Here is a 23,681-nt window from a genome sequence, read left to right as displayed (position 1 = left end):
AGGGCAAAATGTGCAAGAGGGGAGGGAGCAGAGGACTAGCCCACATCTGCCGCGCTTTTGTTGGGAGTGGAAATTGAGGACCAGAGATCACTGATGACGTAGACCTCATGTGACCAGGAGTCGACGTGTGCAGAAGTCCTGCTAGTCTGGTCCTTGTTCCCTTCTGGGTACCAGCTTCCTTCAGCAGCGGTAGCCGGTGGGGCCAACGGTGGGGAAGGAGAAGGAGTCTACTGGCTGAAATTTTTCAGGTTGGTGGCAAAATAGATGCTGCCTGGGAATTTCTAGGGTGGGGATGACCTAGAAGCAGAGATTTAAGGGAGCCCTGAAAAAGTCCATCTCTCCACCTCCCACCTTCAGGTCTGCAGAAAATGATGACCCTTGGGAAAGGGACTAGGGGTCCCGGAAGAAAGACAAGGAGACCTGTGATAGTTTAAAAATAATCATCCTTTGCCACCTAAGACCACTTTCCCAACCCCTCCCCTCCCCCCACCCCCAACCCCCAGTTTTAATGATAGTTTGGAAATTTGCTTTTCCGACTCCCTGTCTGATGGAAAATTCGAGCTAACTTGCACTATGGAGAGGGAGAGAAATGAGGGAAACAGAAGGCAGGAAAGTTTCCATAACCGAGAACCTTAACAGGAAAAGTGCGTGGAGTTGATCAGTCCGCCGAGTGCTCACCCCACCCCCACTCTTATCCCCTCCCCCTCCCGTTTCCCGTTGGTCTGCAGGTCTGCTACTCTGAAAAGGCCAGGAAGAAAAGTGATCGGATCCGTACAGGAAGATGAAGGAAATATTATAAAGACCCCTGGGGTGGAGGTGAGCAAAGGAGGGACTGAGGTCATGGGCCCCTATGTTCTTCCCCCGCACCCCTCTTCTCCCAGCTTACTCTGTTCTAGGAGGGTCTTGCGTTCTGCCTTGTGTGAGAGAAATGGTTGAGAAGAACCTTGGAAAAGGCTGGAGGGAGGGACGAGGGAGGTGAGGAGGTGGAAAATGGAGGTGAGAACGACAGGCTCAGGGGAAACCCTGATGGCTGACGTATCCTTCTTGCTTCCTAGAAGTAGTTGTTTTCAAAGAAAAATAAGTAGAAGAAAAGAAAGGAAGAGGGAAAGAAAGGGAGACACAAGATGAAACCCTGTCAAAAAACTGAAGAAAAACCAGAAAATGAGAATGAACCAAAACTTGAAGAAGTACCAAAGCCTGAGGAAAAGCAAGAGGAGGAGGAAAAAACAGAAGGAACTTTTAGAGAAAGACTGATTCAGTCTCTCCAGGAATTTAAAGAAGATATACACAACAGGCATTTAAGCAAGGAAGATATGTTTAGAAATGTGAATGAAATTGATGAGATAAGGAGAGTCAGAAACAAACTTATAGTGATGCGTTGGAAGGTTAATCGAAACCATCCTTACCCCTATTTAATGTAGTTTACCTTGATTTCTGTTTTTTTCTGATGTTGACATTACTTTCTTTTTTGTTGTCCTGTATATCTCTGTCCATCTTTCTGCTTTTAACTTGTTGCTATTAGTGGTTTTAGATGCATCTCATTGTTTATTTCAAACCAATCTACAAGTCTTTGCCTTTCAAAAGGAGAGCTTTACTCATTTGTACAAAAAGAGATTCCTAACAGTATATAAAATGTAAAAAAAGTTACTAATATGTGAATATCGTATTTTTGAAAGGGAAGGGTACATTTGTATATTGCATATATACACAGAAGAATATGTGAAGGATGAAAGACAAAAAATATAATCTGTGGTAGGATTATGAGTGATTTTTTTTTATTCAGTTTATTTGTATTTTTCCTTATTCCTAGAATGTACACACTTTATTGTTAAAAATAATAGAAGTTTTATAACAAAAAAAGGAGTAACCAACAGTAGTTGTTATATTTCTAAAGGCATTGAGACACAATATTTATTAGCAGAATTTTAGAAGTAAGTGTGAACTCCAGATTACCACCAGACCTCTTAGCTAGAAAAATAAATTTTATATCTTTTCTCATTTGCAGTATAGAGATAATAATGATCTTTCTGGGATCTCATGAGGACCAAATAAGGTACTGACCATGAGCTATATTTGATAGGCTTTTATTTCCATGTGCCCATGTAGGATGCGAAATCCTTAAGAGATTTGTTTTAGGTATTTTGGAGGGAGAAGGTTAGTTCTCACCTGTGCTTAAGGAAAAATCCAGACAGCTGTCAGGTGGGTACCGCCTTTGTTTTTCTCTCCTCCTGTGCCTGCCCAACCTTCTATGCCCCTCCCCTTGATACTACCACGTGTATTGGATATTTCTGCCCCTTCCTTCAGATTCTGTACCTCTCAGCCCCCTAACACGGCTGATGTGCTAGAAATCTCAAACAGTGAAGCCCAACATATTTCTTTGGAACCTGCTTGATTCTCCAGTCTGAGCTCTACAGAAGTGGGGGAAATGCCCATCTCTTCAGTTTAGATAGACGTTTATGCAGGGCTACTTGGGCTGTGATATCTTACTGATACCTTGGCAACTTTGGGGTTTTAATCAGAGAACCCCTCTTCCGTATAGGACTCAGACACAATGGGTCTGTTTAGGGTTGGGACCAGAAAATAAGTCTGAATAACAGACATTATGCTTTAGTCAGGGTTGCTTCTGAGTCTAAAGATTGGTTTATCTTCCTGAGCCTCGTTTCCTTAGGGTGAGTGATCTCTCCCAAAAGACTGGTGGCCGGCCTCCTCACCAACTCAAAAGACACCCTTAGACTTGTGTAAGTTTTAAAGGGAGATTCAAGTCAGATTTTGGGATATTCCCATTCTTTATTGGAAATGTATAAAAGTGCTGTGTAAGACTTACTGTGTATTTATATCTGCATCCAGATTTTCATAACTATATGTGTATCTGTGGATCACAGTTACACCAACAGTGTGTTATTTTTCCTGTGTGATGCTCTTTTGGGGAGCAGTTAATCACTTCAGACCATTCTTTGAGGTTATGGCAGCTTGATGGATGCAGGTGAAGGTCCAGGAACTCAATTGCCAGCATTATAAGACTGGTTGAATCCAGCCCCATGGCACTGAGGAGTGGCACTGTGGCAGGACATGGAAGGACTCCCCCAAGGCACACCCCTCTCCAAGATGATCTGACATTGGTTTTTCTGCTCCAGCTTGCAGCAGGCACCGACTCTCCTAGGCTGAGGGCCAGGCTGTCCTGGACATGCATACCTGGAGGACAACTGTCCCATTGCAGGTCAGAGCACTAGACTTCCTTTATTCCTTTTTTTCCCTCACAAAAGGGCTTGATGGGAACTTTTTAAAGGAAAAATGTAAGATTTCAAAAGTCACTAACTAAAAACATTGGTTGTGATAGTCTTTGTCCCAGCAATGACTACTCTGGAGGTAATCAGATAACTTGGGATTAAGGTAGAAGGGCCTACTGGAGATGATTTCAGATAATACACAAATATTTTAAGTTGTAATATCCATGTATTTGGGGCTTCCCAAGTGGCATTAGTGATAAAGAACCTGCTTGCCAATGCAGGAGACATAAGAGATGTGGGTTCAATTCCTGGGTTGGGAAGATCCTGGAGGAGAGAATGTCAACCCAGCCCAGTATTCTTGCCTGGAGAATACCATGGTCAGAGGAGCCTGGTGGGCTGGAGTCCATGGGGTCACAAAGAGTTGGACACTACTGAAGCAACTTAGCATGCACACACATATTCATGTATTTATTTGAATGTATATTAATAAATCTTTAAGGCAAACAATGATAGTTTAGATTAAGGGAAAGCTATAAAGTTTCCTTTTCAAAAAAGTACCCAAATTTCCTTTTCAAAAAATATTCAAATTAAATAAGTGAGTCAGTTTGAAGACAAACATGAAGTAGAATACTGTGTTAATAGCCAAGATGGTACATAGATATGGCAAAAGTTACCCTAATGGGAAATGCTGTTGTCACTCTTTTGCAACCCCATGGACTGTAGCCAGTCAGGCTCCTCTGTCCATGGAATTCTCCAGGCAAGAATACTGGAGTAGATAGCCATTCCCTTCTCCAGGAGATCTTCCCAACCCAGGGATTGAACCCAGGTCTCCTGCATTGGCAGGTGGATTCTTTACCACTGAGCCACCTGGGAAGACCGGAAATATTGCCCCAGTATAATTGATTTAGAGAATAATATCTGGAAACACCTGTCAAGAGGGGTGCAATAAGAGATTTTACCCTATCTACAAATTAACAAGTTAATATTAACCTGCTACTGTTTAACCTGCTTTTGCTATGGCAAATGGTACTAGAATCCCAGTCCTAAGGACATTATTACCCATGGTAAAAGCAGTAGCCTTGGCTTCATTTTGGTTTGTATCAGTTCCCCATGATCAAGTCCCATAAGCTGACACAGCCCGTCATGGATGACGGAACATGCAATGCACCGTGTTCTAGGAAAGATGCCCATAGTTTGGAGAACTCACTGCTTTCATAGTAAGCAAAAGCAAGCCTGCTGTGTCCCCAGAAAGGAAAAGACATTACCTCATGCCTCAAAGTTGCTTGCTGCAAATAAACTCTGAGAAATGGCCTGCTTGCATAAAGAGTGGTCAGGGCCTTAAGAATGTACAAGGATGCTCAGGACTCAAGGCAGATTGACTCTCCCAGTAACACTTTTCTCTGTACAACAAATCTTAATGTGAATGGTAAGCCTTTCCTAACACCACAAATTTTGATTTATTTTTCCAAGTTAAAGCAGATAATGCATTATAATACTGTATACTATAAATATGAAATTTGTAATTCTAATTTTTACTTTAATACATAGGACTTTGAATGAATACTAATTAACTGAATGAAAAGAACATCACCTAAGAAACTACAAGTAAACAATCTATGAGGAACTTTGAAGTTACAGTAAGACATAGCTACTGTGACACACAAAATTAAAGAAATAGAGGAGCAAAAAACATGGGTTTATCAAAATGCTAATAACAGGAAAAATATTCTGCAAAATTTTTCACTGAGAAATTGACAGGAGTGTGTGTGTGTGTGTTTGTAAGTCAGCCCCAGATCCTTTACATATACAATCGTTACTGCCTCTATAAAAGGAAAAGCCAAAAGCTAGGAGGAAAGCTGGTCTGTTCCCTCTATAGGAAAGTTTTGAGGGGGGGGGGGAACCTTTTGCACATAATGGTATCCTAAATCAATCATTTGATATTTTGACACCAGTGTTTTGCAAGAGCTTCAGAAAAATACAGCTGCATCATTTGCTAGATAATTTACTTGAGTATGGGACATCTTTTCATGTACCATTGGTCATTCAAACATCTTACTTTGAGAAATGTCCATTCAAATATTTTGCTTAAACACCCCCTTAATATTTTCAGTACACTATAGGTAAAGAATCCATTTACAAGGATGAGGTAGCTCCATATGTACTGCATGTTCACCATGCATTATTACAAGAAAAATGAAGGACAGGAGGTTAAGTATAATATATACAGGTGGCGCTAGTGGTAAAGAACCTGCTTGCCAGTGCAGGAGACGTAAGAGACCCAGGTTCGATCCCTGGGTCAGGAAGATCCCCTGGAGAAGGAAATGGCAGCCTATTCCAGTATTCTTGCCTGGAGAATCCCTTGGACAGAGGAGCTTGATAGGCTACAGCCGATGGTATCGCAAAGAGTTGGACACGACTGAAGCAACTTAGCACATACCCACAAATACCAACATAAAGCCCTTCAGCTCACTAAAGGGAGTGACTGTGTCTTTCAAAGTGATATCTTGATATCTCATCAGACCTCTTGCTATCTGATTGTTTACGGAATAATTACTTTTTAAAAATTTCTCCTAATAAGTCATTCTATCATCCTTGCATTGTAACATGTATCCTTGCATGTCAAAATAGTTTCTTGTACTTACACAAAGTCCTTCCCTTTTATGAATTCTGAGTCCTTTTCCAGATATTATGCTATTAACCTACTATTTAACAGAAAAGGAAGCAAGGCTTAAAGAGATTATGTGTTTCGGCCAAGGTCACCCAGCTATTAAATGGAACACCTGCCTAAGGTCAAAGCCCTCACTCCTAATCTCTACTCTGCAACAGTTGGTATTTAATAAATACTAACAACAACAGCAGCAACACTGCTAAATGGATTCCCATTATTTCCTTAAAGCTCCTACTCATTATCCCAGAATAGACGTTACTTCTTTTAAAACAGTTTTATTGAGATATAATTCACACACCATAAAATTCACCCACCTTAAGTGTACAAGTCAATAGTTTTTAGTGTACATTTTCACATCAAAGAGAAATACCATACCTTAGCTATGATCCTGCCCCCATGCCTCTATCCCTTCAGCCCTAAATAAACATTAATCTACTTTCTGTCTCTATAGATTTCCTTTTCCTGGACATTTCATAAAAATGGACTCATAAAATGTGGTCTTTTGTTATTGGCTTTTTTCACTTAGCATATGTTTTCAAGGTTAATCCATTGTGTACCATGTATTAATTTCCTTTTATGGCTGAACAATATTCTGTTGTATGGATATGAACATTTTGTTTATCCATTAGTCCATTGATGGATATTTGGGCTGTTTTCATCTTTTGCTTGTTATGGATAATGTTGCTATGTAGATTTATGTACAAGTTTTGTGAGGACATAATGTCCACCTCATGCGAAGGGTTGACTCATTGGAAAAGACTCTGATACTGGGAGGGATTGGGGGCAGGAGGAGAAGGGGATGATAGAGGATGAGATGGCTGGATGGCATCACCGACTCAATGGACGTGAGTTTGAGTGGACTCCGGGAGTTGGTGATGGACAGGGAGGCCTGGCGTGCTGCGACTCATGGGGTCGCAAAGAGTTGGACACGACTGAGTGACTGAACTGAACTGAATGTTCTTATTTCTCTAGGGTAGATATCTAGCAATTGAATTGCTGTGTCATACAGTAACTCTATGCTTAATTGTTTCAGGGACAGCCATATTATTTTCTAAACTGGCTGACCATTTTACCTGCAGTGTGTATACTGCTGTATACTTACCAGCAGTGTGTAAGGGTTACAATTTTCCCATATCCTTGGCAACACTTTATTTTCTGACTTTTTGACTGTAGCCATTTTAGCAGAGGTGAGTGATATCTTATTGTGGTTTGGATTTACATTTCTCTGATGGTTAATGATATTGAGCATCTCTCCATGAGTTTACTGGCCACTAGTATATATTACTAGGAGAAATGTCTATTCAAATCCTTTGCCCATTTTTAATTGGGATATTTGCCTTTTTATTATTGAGTTGTAGGAGTTTTTATATACTCTGAATACAAATCCCTTGAATACATGATTTGTACATATCTTTTCCCATTCTGTGGGTTATCTTTTTACTTTCCTGATAGTATACTTTTTAGAAAATTATTTATTTTATTTATTTAGTTTTGGCTGATCTGGGTCTTTGTTGCTTTGCATGGACTTTATCTAGTTGTGGTGAGTGGGGGCCATTCTCGGTTGCAGTGCACAGGCTTCTCATTGCAGTGGCTTCTCTTGTTGTGGAGCACAGGCTCTACGTGCACGGGCTTCAGTAGTTGCAGGAAGCAGGCTCAGAAGGTGTGGCTTGTGGGCTCTAGAGCATAGGCTCGGAAGTCCTGGTGCCAGGCCTAGTTGCTCTGTGGCATGTAGAATCTTCCCAGAGGAGGGTTTGAACCTGTGTCCCCTTATTGGCAGACAGATTCTTATCCACTGTGCCACCAGTATCCTGATGGTATACTTTGATGCCCTCCAAATTTTAGTTTTGATGAAATTTAATACACATTTTTTATTTTTCTGCTCATTCGTTTGGTATCAAGTTCGTGAAGATTTGTCCCTACATTTTTCCCCCTAAGAGTTGTATCATTTTAAATCTTACATTTAGGTCTCTGATCTATTTCTAGTTAATTTTTTGTATATGGTATGAGATATGGGTCTCATTTCATCAGTTTGCAAGTGGCTGTCTAGTTGATCCAGGACTATTTGTGAAAGGACTGCTTTTTCCCATTGAATGGTCTTGGCATCCTTGTCAAAAATCAGCTGAAACATAATTTTATTTCTTTGGGACTGGAATGAAAACTGACCTTTTCCAGGCCTGTGGCCACTGCTGAGTTTTCCAAATTTGCTGCCATATTGCGTGCAGCACTTTCACAGCATCATCTTTCAGGATTTGGAATAGCTCAACTGGAATTCCATCACCTCCACTAGCTTTGTTCATAGTGATGCTTTCTAAAGCCCACTTGACTTCACATTCCAGGATGTCTGGCTCTAGGTGAGTGATCACACCATCATGATTATCTTGGTCGTGCCATGGTGATTATCTTGGTCATGAAGATCTTTTTTGTACAGTTCTTCTGTGTATTCCTGCCACCTCTTCTTAATATCTTCTGCTTCTGTTAGGTCCATACCATTTCTGTCCTTTATTGAGCCCATTTTTGCATGAAATGTTCCCTTGGTATTTCCAATTTTCTTGAAAAGATCTCTAGTCTTTGTTTTCCTCTATTTGTTTTCCTCCATTCTGTTGTTTTCCTCTATTTCTTTGCATTGATCGCTGAGGAAGGCTTTCTTATCTCTCCTTGCTATTCTTTGGAACTCTGCATTCAGATGCTTATATCTTTCCTTTTCTCCTTTGCTTTTTGCTTCTCTTCTTTTCACAGCTATTTGTAAGGCCTCCCCAGACAGCCATTTTGCTTTTTTGCATTTCTTTTCCATGGGGATGGTCTTGATCCCTGCCTCCTGTACAATGTCACGAACCTCCATCCATAGTTCATCAGGCACTCTGTCTATCAGATCTAGTCCCTTAAATCTATTTCTCATTTCCACTGTATAATCATAAGGGATTTGATTTAGGTCATACCTGAATGGTCTAGTGGTTTTCCCTACTTTCTTCAATTTAAGTCTGAATTTGGCAATAAGGAGTTCATGATCTGAGCCACAGACAGCTCCTGGTCTTGTTTTTGGTGACTGTATAGAGCTTCTCCATCTTTGGCTGCAAAGAATATAATCAGTCTGATTTCGGTGTTGACCATCTGGTGATGTCCATGTGTAGAGTCTTCTCTTGTGTTGTTGGAAGAGGGTGTTTGTTTTAACCAGTGTATTTTCTTGGCAAAACTCTATTAGTCTTTGCCCTGCTTCATTCCGTATTCCAAGGCCAAATTTGCCTGTTACTCCAGGTGTTTCTTGACTTCTTACTTTTGCATTCCAGTCTGCTATAATGAAATCCAGATGTTCAAGCTGGTTTTAGAAAAGGAAGAGGAACCAGAGATCAAATTGGTGGATCATTGAAAAAGCAAGAGAGTTCCAGAAAAACATCTATTTCTGTTTTATTGACTATGCCAAAGCCTTTGACTGTGTGGATTACAATAAACTGTGGAAAATTCTGAAAGAGATGGGAATACCAGACCACATGACCTGACTCTTGAGAAACCTATATGCAGGTCAGGAAGCAACAGTTAGAACTGGACATGGAACAACAGACTGGTTCCAAATAGGAAAAGGAATACGTCAAGGCTGTATATTGTCACCCTGCTTATTTAACTTATAGGCAGAGTACATCATGAGAAACGCTGGACTGGAAGAAACACAAGCTGGAATCAAGATTGCTGGGAGAAATATCAATAACCTCAGATATGCAGATGACACCACTCTTATGGCAGAAAGTGAAGAGGAAAAGCCTCTTGATGAAAGTGAAAGTGGAGAGTGAAAAAGTTGGCTTAAAGCTCAACATTCAGAAAATGAAGATCATGCCATCTGGTCCCATCACTTCATGGGAAATAGATGGGGAAACAGTGGAAACAGTGTCAGACTTTATTTTCTTGGGCTCCAAAATTACTGCAGATGGTGATTGCAGCCATGAAATTAAAAGACGCTTACTCCTTGGAAGGAAAGTTATGACAAACCTAGATAGCATATTGAAAAGCAGAGACATTACTTTGCCAACAAAGGTCCATCTAGTCAAGGCTATGGTTTTTCCAGTGGTCATGTATGAATGTGAGAGTTGGACTGTGAAGAAAGCTGAGTGCTGAAGAATTGATGCTTTTGAACTGTGGTGTTGGAGAAGACTCTTGAGAGTCCCTTGGACTGCAAGGAGATCCAACCAGTCCATTCTGAAGGAGATCAGCCCTGGGATTTCTTTGGAAGAAATGATGCTAAAGCTGAAACTCCAGTACTTTGGCCACCTCATGCGAAGAGTTGACTCATTGGAAAAGACCCTGATGCTGGGAGGGATTGGAGGCAGGAGGAGAAGGGGACGACAGAGGATGAGATGACTGGATGGCATCACTGACTCGGTGGACGTGAGTCTGAGTGAACTCCGGGAGTTGGTGAGGGACAGGGAGGCTGGCGTGCTGTGATTCATGGGGTCGCAAAGAGTTGGACACAACTGAGCGACTGAACTGAACTGACCTGAACTGAATTTTATTTCTGGACTCTCAATTCAGTCCTATTGACCTATATGTCTATCATGTGACAGGATCACACTGTTTTGATTACCCTGGTTTTGAAGCAGTTCTGAAACCAGGAAACATGAGTCCTCCTATTTTATTTATTTCCAAGGTTTTTTTTGGCTATTTAGGGTGCCTTGCAATGCATATGAATTTTAGAATAAGCTTGTCAATTTCTACAAAGAAATCAGCTGGGATTATGAAAGGGATTGCATTGACTCTATAGATCAATTTGGGAAGCATTACCATTTTAACACTATTAAAATTTTCAATGGGATTTTTTTTCCCATTTAATTGCATCTTCTTTAATTTCTTAATGGCATCATTTAATTTTCTTCTTTAATTTCGATAATAGTTTGCAGTTTTCAGAGTATCGATTTTATGCTTCCCTTATTAAATGTATTTCTAAATATCTCGGTCTTTTTGATACTATTATAGGTAGAATTGTTTTCTTAATTTTCTTGTTCTGATTGTTCATTGTAAGTGTATAGAAATATGGCTGTATTGAAATATCTTTATATATTCATCTTATATCTTGCAACCTTGCTGAGGTTGTTTGTTTTGTTAGTTTATCAGTGGATTCCATAACACTTTCTATACATAAGATTATGTCATCTGTAAATATAGTTCTAATTCTTATTTTTCAATCTGGATGCCTTTTATTTCTTTTTCTTGCCTAACTGTCTTGGCTAGAACCTCCAGTTGTAATGTTGGATAGAAATGGTGAGAGCACATATCTTTGTTTTTGCTCCTAATACTAGGGAAAAGATATTCATTGTTTTAACATTAAGTATAATGTCAGCAGGGGGCTTCCCTGGTAGCTCAGCTGGTAAAGAATCCACCTGCAATGCAGGAGACCCCAGTTCGATACCTGGGTCAGAAAGATCCCTTGGAGAAGGGATACACTTCCCACTTCAGTATTCTTGGACTTCCCTGGTGACTCAGACGGTAAAGAATCTGCCTGCAGTGTGGGAGACCTGAGTTCAGTCCCTGGGTTAGGAAGATACCCCAGAGGAAGGCATGGCAACCTACTCCAGTATTCTTGCCTGGAGAATCCCCATGGACAGAGGAGCCTGGCAGGCTACAGTCCATGCAATTGCAAAGAGTCAGACACGACTGAGAGGCTAAGCACAGCACAGCACATAATGTCCATGGAGGGTTTTTGTAATAACTTTCATTATGCTTAGGGAATACCTGGTTTGGGGATGTTAAATCAAGCTTGCATTTTGGGATAAATCTTTTTTGGTCATAATGTATAACTGTTTTTATATGTTTCTAGATTTTTCCTAGTATCTTGTTGGGGGATTTTTGCATCCATATTCATAGGCAATACTGGTTTGTAGTTTTTTCTTGCAATATCTTTGCCTGGATTTTGTATCAGGGTAATACTGGTCTCACAAAATAAGAGAAGAAGTGTTTCCTTTTCTTTTTTTTTGAACAATTTGTGAAGGATTCTTCCTTAAATATTTGATAGAATTCAGTCGTGAATGGAGAAGGAAATGGCACCCCACTCCAGTACTCTTGCCTGGAAAATCCCATGGACGGAGGAGCCTGGTAGGCTCCAGTCCATGGGGTCTCGAAGAGTCGGGCACGACTGAGCAACCTCACTTTCACTTTTTACTTTCATGCATTGGAGAAGGAAATGGCAACCCACTCCAGTATTCTTGCCTGGAGAATCCCGGGGACAGAGGAGCCTAGTGGGCTGCCGTCTATGGGGTCTCACAGAGTCAGACACGACTGAAGCGACTTAGCAGCAGCAGCAGCAGCAGCAGTGAAGCCATGTGGCCTAGAATTTTATTCGTGGGTAGTTTAAAAAATGTATTACTAATTCAGTCTCTTCATTTGTTATAGGTCTATTCAGATGGTTTATTTATTCTTGAGATAGTTTTGGTAGTTTGTGTTTTTCTAGGAATTTGTCCATTTCTTCTATTATCTAATATAAGGGCATGTAATATTTCATATTGTTCATTCATAATCTTTTTTCATATCTATAAGGTCAGTAATACCAGCCCCTCTTTCATTTCCAATTCTAGTAACTTGACACACATTTCTCTCTTTCCCTCTCACCCTCTCTCTCACCAATCTAGCTGAAGATTTGTCAACATTGTTGATCTTTTCAAAGAATCTGCTTTGGTTTCACTAATTTTCTCTATTCTCTTTCTATTTTCCATTACATTAATTTCTGCTCTAATTATTATTATTTCCTTCCTTCTGCTTGCTTTATGCTTAGTTTGCTCTTCTTTCCCAGTATCTTAAAGTGGAAAGTTAGGATGTTGATTTGAGATCTTTCTTCTTTTTTAAATACAGGCTTAAAGCTATATATTTCCCTTTATGCAAGTTTAGCTCTATCCCATCATTTTGAGTACATTGTGTTTCTAAATACCAAAGTTCCACCCCATAAGTTCTGGTATGTTGTATACTATGTTTCATTTTTCTTTAATTTCAAAGTATTTTCTGATATCCATTTTGATTTGTTCTTTGATGCATTGGCTATTTAGGAGTGTTTTGTTTAATTTCCAGATATTTGTGAATTTCCTAATGGTTTTTTTTCTGTTGTTGATATGAAATTTTATTGCAGTGTGGTCAGAGAACATATCTTGTATAACTAACTTCTAATCCTTTAAATTTACTGAGGGTTGTTTTATGGCCTATTACATGGTCTACCATGAAGACTGTTCACTGTGCACTTGAGAAAAATATGTATTCTGCTGTTGTTGGGTGGCATATTGTATATGTCTATTAGGTATAGTTGGTGCATGGTGTTCTCACATCTTCTATTTCCTGGTTGATCTTCTGTCCAGTTGATCTATTTATTATGAAAAGTGGGCTATTAAAGTCTTCAGCTATTACTATTGAATTATCTATTTCTCCCTTTTTTATTGTCAGTTTTTGCTTCATATATTTTGTTGCTGTTATTAGGGGCATATATATTTATAATTGTCATGTATTACTTATGTGTTAACTCTTTTATCATTAAATTCCCTCTTGCTTCCAGTTTTTGGTTTGGCATGGAAAAAACTTAGAAGTAGTAACAATAAGTAAAAAGTTGTATAAACTGAAAATCAAGAACTCTTCTTAGATCCATTAAATGACTGAAGTCACAAATCAAATCCCTGCTACAGACAGGTGACAGACAGGCAGATACAGAGAATCACAATTTGCTAGAGTAAAACCTATAAACAGTTTATATTGATAGCATATCAGTACTGATATGCTGCTGCTGCTGCTAAGTCACTTCAGTCGTGTCCAACTCTGTGCGACCCCATAGACGGCAGCCCACTAGACTCCTCTGTCCCTGGGATTCTCCAGGCAAGAATACTGGAGTGGGTTGCCATTTCCTTCTGATATAGGAAAACCTAAACTATAGTTTACGAATTTCTAGAAGCTCAATGTGGACAAGTCTGAGATTTAAAACTCCAGAGAGGCCCAGTTTAAGGGGTGCTCTCACACTTTCATGAGTTACTTTTTAGAGACCTATGAGGTTCTCACAGTGAATATTAGAGAAAACCTCTTTGTTCTTCTGGAAGGGGGAGGGAAAAGTAGGCACTTTTAAGTGTATCCAGAGCATTCTATTCTTCTTAATAGTCAAGAGAAACTATTTTTTACAAGAGCCTAATCAGAGTTTTATCAGAGCCTAACTGACCTGGAGGAAGGACAATATCCAATCCCAACGCCTCTCTCATCATCCTGTCCCAACTAAATGAGAGTGAGGTGAGGGACTTAAAAGCACTTGTAAAGGCCATAGTCCTGTCCATATGCAGTTGTTAGGCTCCTATTATGACTGAAGTGACTTAGCATAGCATAGCATAGCATTGCCAGTTGATTAATCTACTATTTTTAAACAGTGTTCTTGGGCATCAATTGTTCTGCAACCTAATTCAATCAAATCGGGGCTCCCTTGCAGGAAAAGTTCCAAAGGTCAGTGTTTAATATTTGCTCCAAACAAGGAAGGAGAACTCCCCACAGCCATCTTCTTACCTGGCTTTTTTAAAAAAAAAAAATTATTTATTTATTTGTCTGTGTCAGGTCTTAGTTGTGGCACTTAGGATCTTCATTGTGTCATGCGAGATCTTTCATTGAGATGCATGGACTCTAGTTGTGGCACACTGGCTTAGTTACTCCAAGGCATGTGGAATCTTAGTTCCCCAACCAGAAATCAAACCCACGTTCCCCGTATTGCAAGGCGGATTCTTAATCCCTGGACCACCAGCGAAGTCCCCTTACCTGAGTTTTTAAAACAATCTAGCCAGTTTACAGCTAACTGGTATCTTCACCAAACCCCTGAATCACTTCCCAATTGCCTCCACAACAACCATTCTGTTTTTAGAGCAACTTTGGCTTGAATGCCTCCATACTTTGTTGCAAATAAAGTAAGTTCCATTGGGAAAATTTTAGTACCTATATGATTCATGACTTTCTTCTCTCCCCAGGAAAAATCTCTGAGCCAGGGCTCTGGATCTGGGGGTGGAGACAATGGCACTCTTATCTTTGAATGACACTTGTGCTTTAGCACCTGATGTCTTAAGTAGGCAGAAAGGAAACAACAGCCTGATGTTCTCTCACCTTGCTTCTCATAGTGTGGAACCACACCTTACAGCCAAACCAAGAGTGATAAGGACCCCAGCAGTCTCAGTGGTACCACACCCACAGGACAATTTCCATTCTATTAGTGAGGAATGGTTGGAAGGAAAGAGCCCCCACCTCTCAATTGCACTCACCTGGAGCCTAACCTCGCAATCTCAGTAGTTGGGGCAGGATAAGAAATACTGTTATATTCCTCTTCCGAGAAGGAAATCGCCATGGCTGTGAGCTGCAGGAAGAGGATATCCCATGTTCTTGGCTGATAGTTAGGAGAGCAATTTTGCTTCCTTGACATGGGAGTGAGGAAAAACGGAGAGGTCTAGGTTCAAATACCACAGACTCATATTTCTTGTGAAGTTTTTATAGATTTTCTTGAATAGTTTTCCACTTAATGGTTTCCTTAAAACCTTTCTAGAGCCTTTAAATTGTTTTGCTTTTTTTTTTTTTTTAATGAATTTCACTAGTTTCAAAGGAAAGCAGATCCACAGAGATCCTCATATTGTCATAGCAGAAATTGACCTCCTGGACATTTCTTCTTCCTGGAAGACTTCACTGGCAACTGGGTTAAGTCCTCTTACTCAGTGCTGTAATCTCCCCTTCACTACTTATCACACTCTCCTTGTTTCCTCCCACTAAACTATCTGCTACATAACAAAATGAAGCCTGTATCTGTCTTATTGCTTTTTATATCTCCAGGGCCTGGAACACAGTAGATGCTTAATAAATTATGATTGAATGAAAAGTATATTTCTGATATTTTAATTAAGTGGAAAGAACTATGTCTTGGAAATCAGAAATGTAAAAACAGTACTGAGATTGAGATGTGGAATGGGCAGGCAGTGCCTGGCACAGAAAAGGGCTCAAACAATACATGGATAAAAGAAAGAATGAGAAATAGATTTGGGACTTTTAAAAATTATTTATTTATTTAATTTATTATGTTTTGGCTGCATTGGGTCTTTGTTGCTGCACGTGGGCTTTCTCTAGCTGCAGCGAGCAGGGGCTACTTTCCATTGTGGTGCATGAGTTTTTCATTACAGTGGCTTCTCTTACTGCAGAGCGAGGCTCTATGTGCATGAACCTCAGTAGTTGCAGCATGCAGGTTCAGTAGTTGTGGTACATGGGCTTAACCGCTCCATGGTGTGTGAAATCTTCCTGGATCAGGGATCAAACCTGTGTCCCCAGCACTGGCTGGCAGACTCTCAACTACTGGACCACCAGGGAAGTCTGGGACTTATTAATAAATGAAACTGAGTAGAGGGCAAGAGCATGGAGTTAGGAACTAAACTGTATGTGTTTGAATTCCTGCTCTACCACTTCTTATCTGTTGCATAGGCTTGCTGTCCTACAATACTCTTATTTGTAAAATAGGGGATTATATTAGCACCTACCTCATAGAATTTGGTGGAGAAGGCGATGGCACCCCACTCCAGTACTCTTGCCTGGAAAATCCCATGGATGGAGGAGCCTGGTAGGCTGCAGTCCATGGGGTCGCTAAGAGTCGGACACGACTGAGCAACTTCACTTTCACTTTTCACTTTCATGCATTGGAGAAGGAAATGGCAACCCACTCCAATGTTCTTGCCTGGAGAATCCCAGGGATGGGGGAGCCTGGTGGGCTGCCGTCTATGGGGTTGCACAGAGTTGGACACGACTGAAGTGACTTAGCAGTAGCAGCATAGAATTTGGGGGAGGATAAAATGCAATAATGAATATACATATATAACACTGTTTGATATATACCAGCATTTATGTAAGTGCTGTTTTATTTCATTTTCATCACTATGTATTTTCAAGGAAACTAGGATAATTCTGTATATACTATTTCATAGCCTGAATTTAAAAGAAAAATAATTAACAATTTTTCCCTTCTACTTACAAAAAGAATACCTTGTCCTCTGAGATAATTTAGAAGATAGAGGTAATCACCACTTAATGCCCAGCATTAGAAAAACATTTTTAATCTCAAATATGAGGACAAGTACAATAAATGGGAGGGGATGAGGGAGGAGTGGGAGTGGAGGAGGGGGTCATCAAGTCACCAGGCATAAGTCTCTAAGTGTAAAATATGGCTCAAGATACTGTCATGCTACAAATGCCTAAGTCTTAGATTTATGGTGGGAAAAGTAGCCCCTGACTCAGGAACTGGGGCAGGGGTGTAACACGAAGAAGAGGAACAGAGGAAGGGAGGAGTGTATGAGTGTGTGTGTGAGAAAGACAGAGTATGTGTTAGCTTACTGTTTAGTTATAGATAAACTTGGGGTTTCCCTCGTGGTTCAATGGTAAAGAAACCACCTGCCAAGCAGGAGATGTGGGTTTGATCCCTGGATCAGGGAGATGCCCTAGAGAAGGAAACAGCAACCCACTCTGGTATTCTTGCCTGGGAAATCCCATGGATCTCTAATAGATAGTGAGGTCCTGAATATTTGTTGATTTCACACTCAGATGTCTTAGCCTTATGGCTTTGTAATTATTTAATACAAGATCTCTTGAATGAAATATTGAATCCATTATCTTTCAAATGTTCCAAACTCTTAAAGTAACATCTTTAAAATTTTATCAGGTCTGTTCTCAGTTCTTCAAAGTTCTTGGCATCAAAATTATAATGGCCATAGCTTATTGGGAAGCTAAAGTAGGCATAATTTCCTAGATTTTTAATACATTAATTTCAATTTGTTAATACATGCTTACATTTAGGAAAAAAGAGAGAAGCACAATAGGACTGTAGTACTGAAGCATCGGGATGACCCATAGAGAACCATTCTAGGCAGGAACAGAGATATCCACACCCACAGAGCCCACCATGTGCCAGACTATCTGCTTTCAATCCTTGCACTCACCCATGAGAGTATAACGAGAGGAAAACAGGACAATAACTACAATCCAACTGGGTACCTTTCCAGCTAAATACATGTGAGCTATATATCATGGCAACATAACAATAACCCTGTATGCGAGACAGCAAAAGAGACACAGATGTATAGATCAGTCTTTTGGACTCTGTGGGAGAGGGCGAGAGTGGGATGATTTGGGAGAATGGCATTGAAACATATATAATATCATATATGAAACGAATCACCAGTCCAGGTTCGATGCATGATACAGAATGCTCAGGGCTGGTGCACTGGGATGACCCAGAGGGATGGGATGGGGAGGGAGGTGGGAGAGGGGTTCAGGATGGGGAACATGTGTATACCCGTGGCAGATTCATGTTGATGTATGGCAAAACCAATACAATATTGTAATTAGCCTCCAATTAAAACAAATAAATTTATATTAAAAATTAAAACACTGATAATCACTTTTGATTCAGAATCCTCCTCATCCTTCTAGGAAATCTATCTATCAGTTATCGATTAAAAGGTCTATGCTGCTGCTAAGCCACTTCAATCTTGTCGACTCTGTGCGACCCCATAGACGGCAGCCCACCAGGCCCTGCCATCCCTGGGATTCTCCAGGCAAGAACACTGGAGTGGGTTGCCATTTCCTCCTCCATTGCACGAAAGTGAAAAGTGAAAGTGAAGCCGCTCAGTCATGTCCGACTCTTCGAGACCCCATGGACTGCAGCCTACCAGGCTCCTGCGTCCATGGGATTTTCCATAGACTGACTATAAGTCTATAAGCTCACATGGTTATGTAGCCTGGGAAGTCCCATGATGTGCTGTCTACAAGCTGGAGAGCCAAGAAAGCCAGTGGTGTACTTTAAAAGCCTGAGAGTTGGAGAGCTAACATGTAGGTGCCAGTCTGAATTAGAAGTCCTGAGAACCAGGAACACCAAAGACAGGGAAAGATCAAAGTCTCAGCTCAAGCAATCAGGCAGAGAGTGAATTCGGCCTTCTGCTTTTCTGTTTTATTTAGGCCCTCAGTGGTATTAGATGATGTCTACCTGCATTGGGGAAGTCTGCTTTACTCAGTTTTCCAATTCAAATGCTAAACTTTTCCAGAAACACCCTCACAGACACACTCAGAAATATTATTCAGTCAGATATATGGGCATCCAATGGCCTGTTGGAGACATAAAATTAACAATCACACCCTTTTCCCTGTGTTTACTCAAATGACTTGAGAGTTTGAAGAAGAGGGATATAAAGACAACTCTTATGTGAATACCTAAGGTAAGATTGCTATCCCACATGATTAATCACCACTGAAGCTCAAGCTTGATTTCTAGAGAACCTGCTGCTAAGGACTCACATCCAAGCATTTCCCTTTCAAGTGTTTCCTTGGAAGACTGGGCCATATCTTGTATGTGACTCTTACCTCATAATCCTCACATGAAATTCCTATAATTCACAGGTCTCTTTGTGCTAGTCTGTATCAATTTCTGGTAAATCTGTATCTCAATAACTCCCCTCTTCCCAACTCTGGAACCTGTAAGCATGGTAGGATTTATTTTCACACTTATCCAGAATTGGGAACTTTGGTAGGGGATTAATCTTAGCCCTTTCTCTACCTGGCCACACCACAACATAATCTTTCAAAAATGTTCTTTCCAGGCTCCCATAGCATCTGCTGCTAAGTTGCTTCAGTCGTGTCCAACTCTGTGCGACCCCATAGACGGCAGCCCACCACTCTCCACCATCCCTGGGATTCTCCAGGCAAGAACACTGGAGTGGGTTGCCATTTCCTTCTCCAATGCATGAAAGTGAAAAGTGAAAGTGAAGTTGATTAGTCGTATCTGACTCTTTGCAACCCCATGGATTGCAGCCTACCAGGCTCCTCCGTCCATGGGATTTTCCAGGCAATAGTACTGGAGTGGGGTGCCATTTCCTTCTCCGCCCATAGCATCTAGTTCAAAATCCCAATGGTAATGCAGATATCCAGCAGAGGAATAAGTGAACCTTAACACATGATGCAAAGAATCGACTCATTGGAAAAGACCCTGATGCTGGGAAGGATTGAAGGCAGGAGAAGGGGACAACAGAAGATGAAATGGTTGGATGGCATCACTGACTCCATGGACATGAGTTTGAGCAACCTCTGGGAATTGGTGATGGGACATGGAAGCCTGGTGTGCCACAGTCCATGGAGTTGCAAAGAGTTGGACACGACTGAGGGACTGAACTGAACTGAATATCTTGTATATATCCCTAAACGTTATGTACTGTTCTTTTGGGATCCCATCTCCTCGGCTTTGGTGAAGGAAACCAATCAAGTGGCTGGTTCCACTATAATTATAGGAGATAAGGAAAGGAAATAGGTTCTCTTCATAAATACTGCACTTCCCCAAACATAAACACAGGCTCCTCCTTTCCAGTACTATACTACTCTTCTTATTATTTTAGGGTAAAAGTCATCACACCAGTTCACTCTCTCTGTCCTTCAGGGCACATGAGTCCCAAATTAAGACTCTTATATCCTTCCAACTCAGCCTTAGAAATTAAAAAAATTTTGTTCTCAACAGGTTGTTTACCTACCTTCAACTCCTCAGAAAACACCAAGGACAAGAAAAGATCTCAATCAACACCTCACAACACTTTAGTGAAGACAACATCATTGCAAGGACAAATTTCACCTATCTTTATTATTTTTAACTAATTTATTTTTTAATTGAAGGATAATTGTTTTACAGAATTTTGTGTTTTTTTTTTCTGTCAAACATCAACATGAATCAGCCATAGTTCACCTATCTTTAAAATATCACTTCATTACAACCAACCTCCCATGTAGCATAGCCTCTAACCTTGAAAAATACACAAATGCATGCTTTCATCCAAGAAAATTTGGTGGTTTCAAGCAAAAGACTAATCCAAGATGGATCTAAAAGATAGTAGCAAAGAACTGAGCCACTGAGAGAACCAACAATCTACTTTTCAAATTTTGTATTCAATGGTTACATGTGTGCTCACTCGCTCAGTCATGTCTGACTCTTTGCGACCCCATAAACTGCAGCCCACCAGGATCCTCTGTCCATGGGATTCTCCAGGCAAGGATACTGGATTGGGTTGCCATGCTCTCCTCCAGGGATCTTTGCAACCCGGGGATTGAACCAGCATCTCTTACATCTCCTGCATTGGCAGGCGGGTTCTTTACCACAAGCACCATCTGGGGAGGCCATTCAACGGTTATGTCATAGCAATTTGTCTACTTTCAGGGGATTCTTTCTAGGTAATTCCTAATTTTCATCAAAGTTTTTCTATATTGCTCTAAATATAGTCCCCTGAATGAAAAGCAACCTATTAGCCTCAGTATGCATGCTGCATGCTAAGTCGTTTTAGTTGTGTCTGACTCCTTGTGACCCTATGGACTGTAACCCGCCAGGCTCCTCTGTCCATGAGATTCTCTAGGCAAGAATACTGGAGTGGGTTGCCATTTCCTTCTCCAGGGGATCTTCCAAACCCAGGGATTGTCTCTTATGTTTCCTGGGTTGGCTGGCGGATTCTTTACCACTAGCGCCACCTGGGAAGCCCCATTAACCTCAATAGTGGATATATCAGTCAACAAATATTCACCAATCACCTACTTGGTACAAAGAATTCTATAAATCACTGACTTTGCAAAGTAGAAGACAGAAGATGTGTTTGGGACCCTCACAGATTTTAAAGACAAGCATATCTAGCTAAGGACAGAACTATGCTTTGCCCACTCTTTAAACCTTGTTAGAAACCATCTAATAATAGTAAAAAAAAAAAAAAGTAATGAATCAACTTTCATTGATGAATCTTTAGGCTCTGTGGTACATACTTGAAATATGTGATTTACTTCTAATAATCCCTGTTTCACAGATGAAGCACAGAGACCTTGATAAGTAACTGACCCAAAGTCATACATCAGTACAAGTAGCAGAAACATGATTTAAACCCAGACATGTCTAATACCACAATTCATGCCTCTAATTGGCATGATTCCAACAGGTATCATTAATAGAGCTACCTATATGAAGAGTTGTTAATTGTGAGACAGAATTCAGGAATCACTAGCATTCCTTTCAGAGAAGGCAATGGCACCCCACTCCAGTACTCTTTCCTGGAAAATCCCATGGATGAAGGAGCCTGGTGGGCTGCAGTCCATGGGGTCGCTAAGAGTCGGGCATGACTGAGCGACTTCACTTTGACTTTTCACTTTCGTGCATTGGAGAAGGAAATGGCAACCCACTCCAGTGTTCTTGCCTGGAGAATCCCAGGGATGGGGGAGCCTGGTGGGCTGCCATCTATAGGGTCACACAGAGTTGGACATGACTGAAGTGACTTAGCAGCAGCAGCAGCATTCCTTTAAAAGACAAGTATTTTTTAATTTGAGCTTTTGAAGCAATATATCAATATTTCTTTATATCTCTAAAATTAGTAAATATATATGTATATATATATATGACACATATATATGTCATATATAAATAGATAGATACATGGGCTTCCCCAGTGGCTCCTCAGTAAAGAATCCGCCTGTAATGCAGGAGATATGGGTTCGATCACTGGGTCAGGAAGATCTCCTGGAGGAAGGAGGGCAAGGCAACCCACTCCAGTATTCTTGCCTGTAAAATCCCATGGACTGAGGAACCTGGCAGGCTTCATGAGGGGTCCATGAGATTGTCATGGTTTTGACATGTCTATAAGGTCAAAAAGAGTCAGACATGACTGAACATGCATGCATATATACATAATTTTATATATTTCAAACTACATATGCAGTAGGCATATACTCTTCCTTTATTCAGTGTCCCAGCTAGTTTAGCAGGATGGGAGATTACATAGGAGTTTGGAGCCAAAGGGCTTCCCAGATGGCATAGTGGTAAAGAATCCACTTGCCAATGTAGATGACACAAGAGAGGCAGGTTCAATCCCTGGGTTGAGAAGATTCCCTAGAAGAGGAAATGGCAACACACTCCAGTATTCTTGCTCAGATAATCCCATGGACAGAGGAGCCTGGCAGGCTACACTTGATGAGGTCTCAAAGAGTCAGACACAACTGAAGCCCCTGAGCACCTGAGCAAAACTAGAGGCAGTTAGCATTTGCCTGGCCCCTCTGGCCTCAGTACATATAACTCTTGGTTCCTTGAACACAACCAACACTTACTAAGTATTTTTAAATAATAATGTCATTTTCCTGGAGAAGGAAATGGCAACCCACTCCAGTGTTCTTGTCTTGAGAATCCCAGGGATGGGGGAGCCTGGTAGGCTGCCGTCTATGGGGTCACACAGAGTCGGACACGACTGAAGTGACTTAGCAGCAGCAGCAGCAGCAATTCCATTTTCCTAAAGGCATCTCTATTTTGTAACCATGATTTTTAAAAATAGTTTTCAGTTATTTCAAGTTGAAAAAATGAACAGTTACACTCAAGATGAGTTTCAGGTTTAATTGCTTCACATACCCCATGCCTATTTCTAATATTTTTTGGAAAAATTCACATTACAAAAAACATGTCTTTGGAACTAACTTTTACCAGTTGTATACTTAATTTCTGAGATCACTCTAAGGAAGTATGTGTAGGAGTGCTTTGCCAAGTTTGGAAAGGAAAGCAGAAAATAAACAGGCTCCTTTTTTTTTTTTTTTTTAAGGCTCCTTTCCTCCGAAGACTGTGGTAGCAAAAACATCACATAAATTTACATAAAATGGTCAAGGTCTGACAACTGGACTTCTACCTCAAGATTTACTTTACAGATCATTTTGAAAACACCAACTGTATTCGGGAAGATACTTGTATTTTTTCAAAATAAGATTTCAAAATAAAATGTTTCCAAAATGTT

The 23,681-nt window shown here is 40.6% G+C and overlaps 1 protein-coding gene across 3 annotated transcripts; it reads left to right on the top strand.

Annotated features, from left to right (window-relative positions):
* TCEAL9 (transcription elongation factor A like 9) lies at positions 1-23,681 on the top strand. 3 transcript variants are annotated; one of them, XR_015158601.1, is made up of 5 exons: positions 1-248; positions 729-816; positions 1,056-2,738; positions 3,135-3,217; positions 23,493-23,681. XR_015158601.1 is itself a non-coding variant. In XM_086386952.1 (3 exons), the coding sequence occupies exon 3, from the start codon at positions 1,125-1,127 to the stop codon at positions 1,419-1,421; it is 297 nt and encodes a 98-aa protein (XP_086243078.1). In that variant the 5' UTR covers positions 1-248; positions 729-816; positions 1,059-1,124; the 3' UTR covers positions 1,422-1,761. The 3 variants fall into 3 exon arrangements, 2 of the variants coding, with proteins under 2 accessions (XP_086243078.1, XP_086243077.1); XM_086386952.1 differs by lacking the exons at positions 3,135-3,217; positions 23,493-23,681 and having other exon boundaries at positions 1,059-1,761; XM_086386951.1 differs by lacking the exons at positions 3,135-3,217; positions 23,493-23,681 and having other exon boundaries at positions 1,056-1,761.

Source organism: Bos grunniens, chromosome X (assembly GCF_055505025.1).
Source record: "Bos grunniens cultivar Pamir isolate PY7600 chromosome X, Bosgru_T2T1.0, whole genome shotgun sequence".
Classification (NCBI taxonomy): Eukaryota; Metazoa; Chordata; class Mammalia; order Artiodactyla; family Bovidae; genus Bos; species Bos grunniens.
The sequence above is the reverse complement of the archived record's forward strand: the minus strand, read 5'-3'. Positions and strand labels throughout refer to the sequence as shown.

Bases quoted from the DNA above. Each gene is read 5' to 3' on its own strand.
- TCEAL9 (XM_086386952.1), top strand. From the start codon at position 1,125: ATGAAACCCTGTCAAAAAACTGAAGAAAAACCAGAAAATGAGAATGAA.